This window comes from Dromiciops gliroides, chromosome 6 (assembly GCF_019393635.1).
Source record: "Dromiciops gliroides isolate mDroGli1 chromosome 6, mDroGli1.pri, whole genome shotgun sequence".
NCBI classification, from domain to species: domain Eukaryota; kingdom Metazoa; phylum Chordata; class Mammalia; order Microbiotheria; family Microbiotheriidae; genus Dromiciops; species Dromiciops gliroides.
The window spans coordinates 26,184,495-26,197,830 of NC_057866.1; the positions used below are offsets into that span (position 1 = coordinate 26,184,495).

The 13,336-nt window shown below is 46.3% G+C and overlaps 1 protein-coding gene across 1 annotated transcript in view; it reads right to left on the reverse strand.

Annotated features, from left to right (window-relative positions):
- The window catches only part of CD82 (CD82 molecule), a 79,795-nt gene that overhangs the window by 20,969 nt on the left and 45,490 nt on the right, over positions 1–13,336 (reverse strand). Inside the window, exon 3 of the mRNA XM_043973152.1 lies at positions 6,303–6,375. Coding sequence (XP_043829087.1) covers positions 6,303–6,375 — 73 coding nt within the window. The remainder of the gene's footprint in view (positions 1–6,302; positions 6,376–13,336) is intronic.

A 13,336-nucleotide genomic window follows, 5' to 3' on the forward strand; every position in this document is an offset into this window, starting at 1 on the left:
ATTCTTCAATGGGTCAGGGCTCACTGACTGTGAAAGTCTCATTGCAAGAAGCCACTCATCTCTACAGGCACAGGGAAACTCCTGTGGGCCCAAAGAATGATTCCCAGGAGTCCTTGAGGTGGGGGGACCTAGGGCCCATCCCACCTGGACTGTTGCACGGGCCTCTTGTTGGCCTCCTTTCCTTTGTCTCTCCTTTCTCCTATCCCTCCATCCATCCCAATGGATGGGAGGAACCTTCCCCCCAGTGGGTGAAGTCACTTGCATGAGATAGTCAGTGACAGAGCTGTGTGACCACAGCCCCCTCCCTCCCCCATCTGTCCACAACTCCAGTGGCTCCCTATTAACCCCAGGATTGAACATAGACTCCTCTGCTGGGCATTTAACGCTCTTCATCACCAGGCCCCTTCCTCCCTTTCCAGTCATCTTATGGTTGATTCTCCTCTCTGAACCCTCCATCCCAGCAACACTGGCCTACTTGCCTTTCCCCAAACTTGACACTCCTTCTCCTGCCCTTGTATTAGAGGCAGCTAAAGGACTGGGCCTGGAGTCAGGAAGAATCTGAATTCAAATCTGGCCTGACAAGTCATCTAGCCTCTGCCTGCCTCAGTTTCCTCAACCGTAAAATGTAGATAAGGTTATTGACCCTGAGTAAGTTACCTAACTTCCATCAAATACAATATAGGGATAATAATAGCATCTCCCTCCAAAGGTTATCGACCCTGGCTAAATCACCTCATTTCTGTCTGCCTCCATTTACTCAAGTGCAAAATGGTGGGGGATGGGGGGGGGGTGGTAATAATAGTACCTACCTCCCAGGGTTATTGTGAAGATCAATGAGATAATATCTGTCAAGAACTTAGCACGGTGCCTAGCACAGAGTAGGCACTAAATAAATGCTTATTCTCCTCCCCCTTTGCACTGTCTCACCCCATGCTTAGAATGTTCTACCTCCAAGTTTCTGACTTCCTTCAAGAATCAGCTCATCTTCCACCCATTCCAGGAGGCCTTTTCTGGTGGCTCAGGACTAGGGCGGTGGCAGTGCTTCAACATTGTCCTTGCTGTCTGTCTGTACCTCCTGGAATTCAGTTCTAGGCATTTTAAAAGGGAGTTAAGAAGCTGGAGCCTAAAAAGAGGTCATGCTATATGAGCATCTGTTCATGTGGCTGGACCATTTTAGCCTAGAGGATGTGATTTTGGACACACACACACACACATACAAGCAGTAGTCAAGTCTCTAATGAGGAGCTAGACTTTCCTGCTCAGCCCCACAGGGCAGAAGCAGGAGCAATGGAATGGGGTGGGTGTTTCAGAGAGAAAGATTTTGATCTGATGGAAAAACAGAATGGAAAAGCTAAATGCTTAAAGCGTTAGCTTTTAATGCAGGCACTGTGTTTAGGACTGGGGATACAAAGCGAAACATGAGACAATCCCTGATCTCACAGAGCTCATGTTCTTAATTGAGAGAGGGATCACTTCTAGGAGAATGCAGCAGCGGGGAGAAAAGCAAGGTCCAGTGGTCCTTGTAGGGGACAGTGGCAGTAGAGATGGCAATGGGTGTGAGTAGCCATATCCACTCTGAAGCCAAAGGATGGGAAAGGCTCAGGCCCCAACTCTTGAGAAAAACTCCCAACAAACAAGAAAGCTTTCCAAAAGTCAATCAAGGGGCAGTTAGGTGGTGCAGTGGATAGAGCAATAGTCCTGGAGTTAGGAGGACCTGAGTTCCAATTCAGTCTCAGATACTTGACACTTACTAGCTGTGGGACCCTGGTCAAGTCACTTAACCCCAATTGCCTCACACAAAAAAAAAATTCTAGCAAAAGTATCAAGGGTCAAGATGCTTTAAAGATAGTCATCTGTCCTGGGAGTTATTCAAGCAAAGCCCACTTATTAGGACATACTGTACAAGGATCCTCATTCAGGGACAGACTTAAGTAGAGGCAACTAGCTGACTCAGTAGGTAGAGGACTGAGTTCAGAATTAGGAAGACCTGGGCAGCTAGGTGGTGCAGTGGATAGAGCAATGGCCCTGGAGTTAGGAGGACCTGAATTCCAATTCAGCCTCAGACACTTGACACTGGCTGTAGGACCCTGGTCAAGTCACTAAGCCCCAATTGCCTGGGGGGAAAAAGAATTAGGAAGATGTATGTTCAGTGTGGCCTCAGACACTGGCTATGTGAGCCTGGGCAAGCAGCTTAACCTCCATTTGCCTCACTTTCCTCATCTGTAAAATGGGGATTAAGATAGCACCTACCTCCCAGGATTGTTGTGAAGATCAAATGAAAAACGTGTGCTTAAAGTATTAGCTTTAATGTAAATAAATATAAATGTTAGTTCTTAGTATTAGATATCCTTGGGGTCATCTTCCAAATCTAATAGTCAAAGGCTCTAAATGTGTTCCTCAGGGTCCTACAGCGAGCGGTCAGACGAACCCGGACTTGGAACGCCAGTCTTTTTAGTTGAAAGCACCATGCGACAGGCACTAAGGCACTAAGCTCTGGGGATCCAAAAAGAGGCAGAGACGGTCCCTGCCTTCGAGGAGTTTCCAGTCTAATGGGTGAGACAACAAGCAAACAAATACACAAAAAGCCAACTAAAGATGGGATAAATAGGAAACAAAAGAGGTAAAAGAAAACACTGGGATTAAGGAGCTGGGGAAGGCTTCCTGTAGGGGTCTGGGAGGGAAGTGTAAGAGGGCTGGCAAGGCAGGAGAGGGTAGAAAGAGCAGTGAGAAGTATCCCCTCTCCCACAGCAAGTTATCCCAGGTCTACAGTCTATTGGAACGTGAGTGCCAGGGCAGGAACGTGGGAGGGCTCGTTGGACCTTGCTCAGTTGGACTGATGCCCAGGAAGCCCAGGCAAGGGGCCAAGACCAGGGAGTTTGTATTCTTCCTCCCCTGCTGCCTTTCGCCACAGCAGCCACAGCAGCAGTGTCCCTTGCAAAGGCACTCAGGTTACTAAAGGGGTGGGAGGAGACAGGGTGCAGCTGGAGGAGAGGGATCCTAGGTTGAAGCAAAAAGCCCCCCCCTCCCCACCCCAGCCCCCAGAAGGAAGAAGAAAGCTAACCATTGAGGAGCTCAAGCCTGACCAGAATGGGCCCAGCCTCCTCCCAGGGGAGAAGCAGAGGCAGCTGGCACAGCACAGCCCTGGCTTCCAAGTCCCCCCTCTCTTAGGAGGAGATGCAGCAACAGGTGTAGGCTACTCCCCCCCCCCACACACACACACCCAGGTTTAGTGGAGGTTCCACTTTATGCAAACGGACCAGCTGTCAAATCTTTTCCGGCCCGAACCTGTCCCACAGCTGTTAGGGAGGAGGGAGAGAAGTAAGAAACTCTCTGCTGCCCCGGGAGAGGGGGTGGGACTGGAGAGCAAAGGCCTGGGATGGGGAGTGGTGAGAGAAGGCAGGCTGCATCCAGGTGCATGAGGACACTCAAGGGAGCCCTGCCTCGGGGAGCACCCTCTCTCCAGGTGGAAGTGAGCTTCGAGGCCACCCCGTTCCTTGGGAAGGACATGGGTTCTGGAACCGAGGGACCCGAGTTCAAATCTTGCCCTGACACATAATACCCTTCTGATCTTGGAAAGTCTTCTCACTTGCCTGCACCTTATTTTCCCCATGTGTAAAACGAGAGGGTTGGAAAGATGCTTCCAAGGTCCTTCCAGCCTCAGTCATTATCCCACAGTCTGCCATCCCTGCTGTATGAGCAACAGCTGAAGGAACTAGGAATGTCTAGCCTAGAGAAGGGGAGAGAAGGTCAGGATTCAAATACTTGAATAATAATCATGTTGAATAGCCATGAAACTTGTCCTGTTGAGCTCCGGAGGACAGAATTAGAGGCGAGAGGGAGATGCTTGAAGCAAAGATGCATATTTGGGCTCAGCATCAGGAAAAACATGCCAGTAGCGAGAGCGAGCTGTACAAAACTGAGATGAGCTGCCTTGAGAGGTGGTGGCTTCCCCCCTCCCTGGATGCCTTCAAGCAGAGGAATGTGCATTCAGCATGAAAGGGATCATGGATGGCTTTCAGGAGTGCGCTGAGACAGGGGTGGCTGGACAAGATCTAGGAACAGTTTGTCTGAACTACAGAAGGCATTGAGCTGAATCACATGAAAGAAGATTGGAAATAAAGACTGAGGACAGATCATGCCAGACTGAGGATTCCAAACTTTAGCCTGTAGGCAATCGGGGGCCGTAGAAGGTTTTTGAGGAAGGGAGTCACTTGTCCTAAACCGTCTATCTGGAATACAATTTTGGGAGCTGTGTGTAACTGAATGAATTAGAGAAAGGCAGACTGAGGGCAGGGAGGCTCCTATAATCATCCAGCTAAGAAATGATGAGGCCCCTAATGAGGGCAATAAGTGGAGAAAAGATGGATTTGAGATGGAGAAATTGACAGCCTAGAGAATGGGTCAGGTGTAGACAGTGAGAGAGAGGGAAGTAGCAGAGATGATGGAAAATCCCACAATGGATGTAGGGAAATTGGGAATGAAGAGTGGAAGGAAAGGAATAGGGGTTTAATTTTGCATTGGGTTTGAGTGGCTCCCAGGAAATCTCAAGTGGAGATGGCCAGCAGATGGTTAGAAATCAATAGGTTTGGGGCAGCTAGGTGGCACAGTGGATAGAGCACCAGCCCTGGAGTCAGGAGGACCTGAGTTCAAATCCAGTCTCAGACACTTGACACTTACTAGCTATGTGACCCTGGGCAAGTCACTTAACCCCAATTGCCTCAAAAAAAAAACCCCAGAAATAAATAGGTTTTCCTCTAAATCTCTTGTTTTACAGATAAGGAAATTGAGGCACAAAATGGTGAAGAGACCTGCCCTAAGGCCAAGCAGTAAGTTAGTGTCAGGCTGGACTGTGTCTTCTAGTTCAGTGATAATTTCTCCCCCTGGAAAAAAAACAACACCTTGCTCTTTCAAATAAGTATGTGTTAAAAATACCCTGGATTCAACGACCTTCTTAAGAGCTAAGAGATTCTTTATTCTAAGAGGAGGCTCTCTGGGAAGGAAGAGGAGAAGGAATCCAGGGGGAAATCTAAGAGATGGGAAGACAAAAGATACCAATAAAAATCTATCATTTAAAAAAGAACTCAGAACTTACAGAGATGTTTGTCAGGCTTAGGCTGAGAGGTATCATAGCAGGCTTTGGAGGCAGGAAGACTGGAGTTCAAGTTTTAGCTGTGAGGCCATGTGTGTACCACGTAACATTTGGAGTTTCAGTTTCCTTACCAAGGATAGTGCCCTATTACATTTGAGTTTCCAATCTGCACCAGTGGAGAGAGTTTCTGCACTAGGTGTGAAATCAGATCTACACAAGAAAATCAAAGGACTGCTACAACTTTACCCATAGTGGGCACGCATAAGACGATGAATCTTGCTTCATATCTCCCTGACCTGCAAGATATTCCTATGAACATGAAAGGAGTAGAAAGCATCATAAGCCTTTTTCAGAGGAGGGACACTGAGGCACAGAAAAGTGAGATGACTTTCCTAAGATTCCACAGCAGGCCAGGAGTCCACCTGGGCTTAGAACCCACATCTTCTCAGTTCTATCCTAGTGTTTCAAGCACTAGGCTATATCAACACTCAAATATGAGAAGGATCAGTGATTTTGTTTTTGTGGGAACTCTTAAAATCCATCATGATTTAGTAGATAAATCTTTGTATTTGCCTGTAGTGCAGAAGCACTACAGCTATAAGTATCTGAAGCAGGATTTGAACCCAGGTCTTTCTGACTCATGGGACCCCTAGGTTTAGAATGTGAAGGGAACTAAGAGGTCACCTCACCCAATTCATCATTTTACAGGTGAAGAAGATGAGACCCAAGTAGACTAAGTGATGTGTCTACAGTATTAAGTGTCAGAGATAGAATCTGACTTTGCATTTAGGGCTCTTTCAACTACACCCATCTTGCTCCAATCCATCACAGGACAACAAACACCAAAGGCCTTGTCTCTTAGTCATCTGTCCAGTGCTTGATAATGCCTCCAGGGGTCAGTGAGGAGTCACAGCATCCATAATAATAGACTGCACACATCAAACACCTTGGACCCAGAAGCCAGAGGAAAGGGTCTGTGCCAAGCAAGCTTCCAACCATGACCCTTTCCTCCCTGGGGCAGCACCAGAGACTTACTTCCTAGAGTAAGGGGAATGGCCCATGATGAAAAGGGGCCTCAGATTCATTCATTCATTCATTCATTCATTCATTCATTCATTCATTCATTCATTCATTCATTCTCTCTCTCTCCCTCCCTCTCCCTCCCTCCCTAACCCAGCAAACCACTGTAAGACAAGCCAAGTGGGAAACTTACGCAGAACAGAGATGAAACTGCTTCTGTCGGCCAGAATCCATATTCCAAACCCGAGAATCACAGCTCCCAAGATCTAGAAAGAAATTGATGGTGAGTTAGGATGTGAGGGGAGCCAAACACCTGGAACAGTGGGAGCATATGCTTTCTCTGAATTCATATAGAAGACTAGGGACCAGACCTATGCTATACATGTGCACATATATGTATACCTACATATGTATGTATATGTATATAATATCAGATATTGAAAATTATACACACACATATACAGGCATAGCTTGTCTTACTGCACGTTGTTTTATTGCACTTTGCAGATATTACATTTTTTACAAACTGAAGGTTGTGGAAACCCTGTGTGGAGTTCATCTATGAACGCCATTTTTCCTGCATCACATGTTCATATCATATCTCTGTGTCACATTTTGGTAATTCTCCCAATATTTCCAAACTTTTCATTATTATATCTATGATAGTAATTTGTGATCAGTGATCTTTGTTGTTACTATTGTAATGGGGTTTTAGGTACCTCAAACCGTGCCCATATAAGACAGAGAACATAATTGATTAATGTTGTATGTGTAATTGCTTCACTGACCAGCAGTTCCCAGGGTCTCTCTCTCTCTCTCTCTCCTCTGGCATCCCTATTCCCCAAGACACAAGAATATTGAAATTAGACCAGTTAATTACCCTACAATGATCTCTATGTGTTCAAGTGAAAGGAAGTGTCAATGGATTTGGCAAACTTCATTGTTATCTTATTTTAAGAAATTGCCACAGCTACCCCCAATCTTTAGCAACCACCACCCTGAGTGGTCAGGAGTCATTGACATCGAGCCAAGATCCTCCACCAGCAAAAAGATTATGACTTGCTGAAGGCTCACATGATGGTATTTTTTTTAGCAAGAAAGCATTTTTTCATTAAGGTATGTATATGGGGATTGTTTAAAGATATAATACTATCGCACACATAATACAGTATAGTATAAATGTAACTTTTATAGGTACTGGGAAACCAAAAAATTTGTGTGACTTGCTTTATTGCAATATTCGATTTATTATGGTGGTCTGGAATGGAACCTGCAATATCTCTGTGTGTGTATATACATATACATACATACATATACATATATACATTTGCATACACATATTTACGTAGTGATTAAATTAAACACCAAATATATACACATATATGTTTGTATATGTATACAATATTAAGCATCAGACATTTTCTACACACACACTTTTTTGGAGAGGGGGCAGACTTGTGACTTTAGGGCAAAGAACTCCCAGTCGAAAATGCTTTCCACCATGGCAGATTAACCACTGTTCTGTGATGTATAGTCCCAGAAAGTTGCCTGAGGCAATGAGAAGCTATAATGCGACAGAGTTGGGATTTGAACCCCGGACTTTGAGGCCAGCCCTCGATCCATCCTTGTGGATAACATTGGCCACAACAATAATGACGGCAGTTTCCTGAACAATGAGAAGGTAGAATTTTCTGGTCTCTGGGGTCTCTTCTAGGTCCTCTTGCAGGACCACATTTAGCAATCAACTGGAATCCTGGGATTTTAGAGCTGGGAGAGAGAGACCAGCTTCGGAGCCTCTAATCGAATCCCTTCTTTTTTAGGAAACTGAAGGCCAGAGGGTTTCACAGGTAGCAGCAAAATCTGGATTTGAACTCAAGAATTACAAACTTCTTTGTATGCATCATCTCATTCAAAACAAGCCTGTGAAGAACTATAGCCCTCTCCATTTTCCGGAGAAGAAAACTGAGGTGGAGAAAGGTCATGTGAGGTCAACAAGCTATTAAGGGTCAGCCTTTCCGACTCTAAGTCCAGCATGTTGACCACTAGTCCACACTGATTCCTTGAGAGTCGAACTGACCTACAGTAGGGCCCAAGAGCCTGTTCTGGTCCCACCCAGAACAGGGGTAGATTTGGTCATGATCTTCCCCCTGCTCAGAACCAAGAATGGTTATCAGATGATAGATACAGAGCTGAGGAGAGTTTCAGCTTACAATTGAGAAAACAAAAACCACCAGAGATCAAGTGACTTGCCCAGGGTCACACAGCTAGTTAAGAGCCTGAGGCTGAATTTGAACTCAGATCTTCCTGAGTCCAGGCCCAGTGCTCTATCTACTGTGACACCTGGCTAAGTCTCAGTTTCCTCGCTTGTAAAATGAGGATAATAATTGCACCTGCCTCCAGGGTTGTTGTCAGGATCAAATGAAGCAATTTATGTAAAGCACTTTGCAAACTCTTAAGGGTTATAGAAGTGTCAATAATTACTATTATTTTCAACTGGGCTGTTCTACACATTAACCTGTTTGATGTCCACAATAATGCTGCAAGAGGTCGCTAAATCAGGTTTCATTTGTGTTTTACAGATGAAAGAACTGAAGCTTATCAAAGGGAATTGACTTGTCCAAGGTCACCCAGCAAGCTGATGACAGAATCAAGCATTAGGACCCAGGTCTGAGTCACAGTCTGTCAGAATGGGGAGCCACTTGAGAGGTCATCTATTCCAACCCCTCATTTTGGAGAGGGGGAAGCCAAGGCCCCTCATTCGAGGTCACAGCAGCAGAGCCAAGATTCAAACTCTGGTTCTCAGACCCTAAATGGGAGATCGGAGACCATGTAGATGCCAACTGTGGGGCAGTGCACTTGGATCTCCAGAAAGACTCTTTAGGTAGAGAGATCAGGCAGAGCAAAGGGAGGGGTGTTGGGGCTATGAGATGAGGTCATTGGGTAGGAAATAGGGAACATCACAGGACTCCCTGAATCTCCAGAACACAATTGATTGGAAGTAAATGGGAGGGCTTAAAAGGGCCTGGGGTTTAGATAACAAACTCCATGTCTTAGTGAAGAAGAGATCCCATCTGGGGACAGTCCACAGGCCAAGTAGCTTCGGGTCATACAGATCCCCCCAAAGCTTTCTGGGCCATTGTCTCAGCAGGAACTCACTAGATTATTGAAGGGAAATGAGCACCCTGGCTCCTACAGACAAGGAAAGCTGACACCCCTTCCCTCAAAAAATATGCAGACACAAAAAGGGGGGAGTGGGGGAAGAAAAATAAGAATAATCCTAAAAAATCTGAATCCACGCTCTAGACTCCTTGGCTGCGGATCAAGGGAGCCAGAGAAAGGAAATGTCCCCAACTCCCAACCTTTCCAGCCAACTCCTTGTGTGTGGTAGCAGGCTAGTGCCAGAGGGCACCTTCAGACCCAGCATTTGGGAGGTGAGCATAATAATCCATGTAAGAGGTGATGAAAGGTTTCAGCAAGGGTCGTATTTATGTGAATGCAGAGAGAGGTGGGGGGGGGGAGAGAGAGAGAGAGAGAGAGAGAGAGAGAGAGAGAGAGAGAGAGAGAGAGAGAGAGAGAGAGAGAGAGAGAGAGAGAGAGAGAGAGAGAGAGAGGAGGGAGAGAGGAAGGAGTGAGGGAGAGAGAGGAGGGACAGAGAGAGAGAAAATACCCACAAGGAAGCTACAAGATACCCTTGGAGGGCTTGAGAAAGTGCTAACACCTGGTAGGAGTAGACAAGGCCTTCTGCAGAGGGGCATGTTGGAGCTTCCTGGAGTGGGAGGCAGACCACGCAAAGGGGCTACAAGGAGATGGGAGATGGAGAGTTGGCTGGTTGGGCAGCACCTAAGAGCCCATGGAGGGAGGTGACATGATGGGCAGACCTGAGGCCTGTTGTGAAGAGCTCTAAACACAAAACAGAGAAGTTTGCAGTGACCGTGGATAAAGAAAGGATTCAAAGACTGAGGGAGATGGGGAGTGGGAAGAGAAAAATGGAGGCGGAAATCAGTCTCTGGCTGGCAGCAGCTCCAAGTCGGTCCTGTTCCAAGTTCCACCTTCGGTCTGGGCTGGCGCCCTGGTCAGATAATGAACAAGAGATAGGGCTTTGGTTGGGGAGGCTGGGTCACTCACTGGGCACGATCCCCTCAATCTCCCTCCCCTAGGCATGTGTGAGCACCACTTGACACCTGGTCCTCTGTCTTGGGCACTGGGTTTGAGAGTCTGAGTAACAGAGAGGATGAGGAGAGGACACACCAACCAGCTCAGCACCTCTCCCCCTTTTCCTCTCTCCATCCCTAGGCAACCCTCCAGCAGGGGCCTCCATTCCTCCCAGGGCATCACACACACACAGAATGACCAATGAAACTCCCGAATGGAGAACCCAAGCAGAAGAATCATCAAGGTCCATCAAGGCCGGAAGGAGAGAGCAGAACCACGAGTCCACTCTAATCTTTGGTGTTTCTAATCTTTTGGACAATAGATCTGCTCCCCGGGTGGCCAGCAGAAGTTGCCTTCCCCTTTCTCTTGTACCCCACAAGGACTGAGAGGGACTGGAATCATAGAGTTGGAAGGGATCGTCCAATCCCTCACTTTACAGAGACGTTTATTCATATTTGGCGCCTACTCCTTCCCTTTGGGAAAACTTCCAGGGTGCGTCCAGATCTCAGGGGACTCATCCCATGGCTGTCAAAGCTCCCACCATCAGAATAGAAGCCCTTCGAGGGGAGGAACTGCCTGTCCACTCTTGTTCTCCCAGGCACAATGCCTGGCACATGGTAATCACTCAATACAATTTGTTGACCAGACTCTGCTTTCTTCACTAAGGTTCCTCTCTGTTCTAGAAATGGAATTCTTTTAATAAGGGTACAATTCTTCTCTTCCTTCTTCTCTTCCAGCATGCTGCCAGGTAGTTCCCTAAAACAAAATCATTTTCCCCTATTTTGACATTTTGATGGATGGGGGTGGCCACATGGGGTCGCTCCGATTTGCATTTCAAGGATGAACCTTTTTGTTCTACATGCTTATTTACAATCTGTGTCTGCTCTTTTGCAAACTCCCCTGGGAAAGCCCAAAAATTCCCTCACTTTTGCAGGAGGGGTGACAAGGAAGATGTCTCATTACCCCTATCTATAAGGCCTTACGTTGCCAGTATGGTGGCACAAGTGCCAGCCTTGGAAGTCATTGGACCGAGGTTCAAATCCCAGCTCTGTTCCTTACTCTCTGTATGGTGCTGGGCCAAGATATTGCTCCTCTCTGGGCCCCAGTGTCTTGTTCTATAAAATGGGGCGGGGGGAGGGGAGCCTAGATGACCCCCGAGGTCTTTAAATCTGTGACCCCATGCCTCAAAGGCTCCATCCAGTTCAGGCTACTATCCCAAGTCTGGCCATCAAAACCTCTTGTTTCCCCATTATTGACAAGGCAGTCAGGTAGCATTAGACATAGAGTATTGGACTGGGAACAATCAGAAATACTTGGGCTCAAATCCTGCTCAATGATTGCAGTCATGTCGGATTCTTCATGATGCCATTTGGGGTTTCCTTGGCAGAGGCACTGGAGTGCTTTGCCATTTCCTTCTCTAGCTCATCTTACAGATGAGGAAACTGAGGCAAACAGGGTGAAGTGACTTGCCCAGGGTCACACAGCTGATAAGTGTCTGAGACTGGATTTGAACGCAGGAATGTAAGTCTTCTTGACTCCAGACCCAGCGCTCTATCCACTGTGCAGCCTGGCAGAGTTTGACCTATTTCAGATATTATCGTGTGACTCTGGACCAGCCACTTAATCTCTCACACACTCTGTTTCCTCATCTGTAAAATGGGAATCATCAAAACACCGAGCCTATAGAGGTGGAACAAAATTCTAAATAAGCACTTGAATCTTCAGCTGTTAAGAAATACAAATAAAAACAGCTCTGAAGTGGCACCTGGTATCCATCAGAATGTCAAAATATGAAGAAAAAGGCCCTTAGCATTTCTTTCTTTCCTTCCTTCATTCTTTCTTTTTCTCTTTCTCTCTCTTTCTCTCCCTTTCTTCCTTTCTCTTTCTTTTTCTCTTTCTTTCTTTCTCTTTCTTCTTTCCTTCCTTTCTCTTTCTTGCTTTCTTTCTTCCTTTCTCTGTCTTTCTTCTTCTTTCTTTCTTCTTTCTTTCCTCCTCTTTCTTTCTTTCTTTCTTTCTCTTTCTTTCCTTCCTTTCTTTCTCTTTCTTTCTTTCTTTCTTTCTTTCTTTCTTTCTTTCTTTCTTTCTTTCTTTCTTTCCTTCTTTCTCTTTCTTTCTTTCCTTTCTTTCTCTTTCTTTCTTTCTTTCTCTTTCTTTCCTTCCTTTCTCTTTCTTGCTTTCTTTCTTTCTCTTTCTTTCCTTCCTCTTTCTTGCTTTCTTTCTTTCTCTTTCTTGCTTTCTTTCTTTCTCTTTCTTGCTTTCTTTCTTTCTCTTTCTTTCTTCCTTTCTTTCTCTTTCTTTCTTCCTCTTTCTTTCTTTCTTTCTTTCTTTCTTTCTTTCTTTCTTTCTTTCTTTCTTTCTTTCCTTCCTTCCTTCCTTTCTTTCCCCTAGCATTTCTTAGAGCTACCTAGCTGTGCCCAGCCAAACAAGGAATCTTAACATAGGCTCTGTGAACTTTTAAAATAAAGCATTTTAATCATCGCATTTTCATTCCTTTGCAAACCTCTGAATTTTCATTTTATGCATGTAAAGACATCCTTCTGAGAAGGAGTCTACCAAGGAGCAAGGGTCTCTGATGTAAAACAAGGTAAGATAAACAAAATAGTTCTGCGAACTTTAAGAAGAGCCTGGTGGATGCTAACAATGATCATTATCCTCAGGGCCCACATCAATTATTGCAGTTCCTCCCTCCCAGCACTCACGGGGTCCAAGCAGCTGTTGCTCTCCCAAAAGGGCAGAGCCACTCCCTGACCAAGAACCCCCAGGCCAAGGTCAGGAGCTCAGTGCCCACCTGCTAGCCCTTTAAGGCGACCAGCTCTGTCAGAGCAGGGAGCCAGGAAGCTCAGCTTGCTGTCCAGAGCCCAGCTGCTTCACATCCCCCGCTGAGCCCAGCCAGGAGAGGCCCCCATCCCAGTCTTGGCCGGGGTGAGGCCGGCTGTGCTAGGCCCCCTTCTCTGCCCCCTTCAGTTCCCTGGAGGTGGGGGTGGAGAGGATTTTTTTCCTTCTGTCTCCTCCTCCTCCTCTCTCCTCCATGCAAAATGTGGGAAAATACTTTGGCTCATAATCTGGAGTCATTCT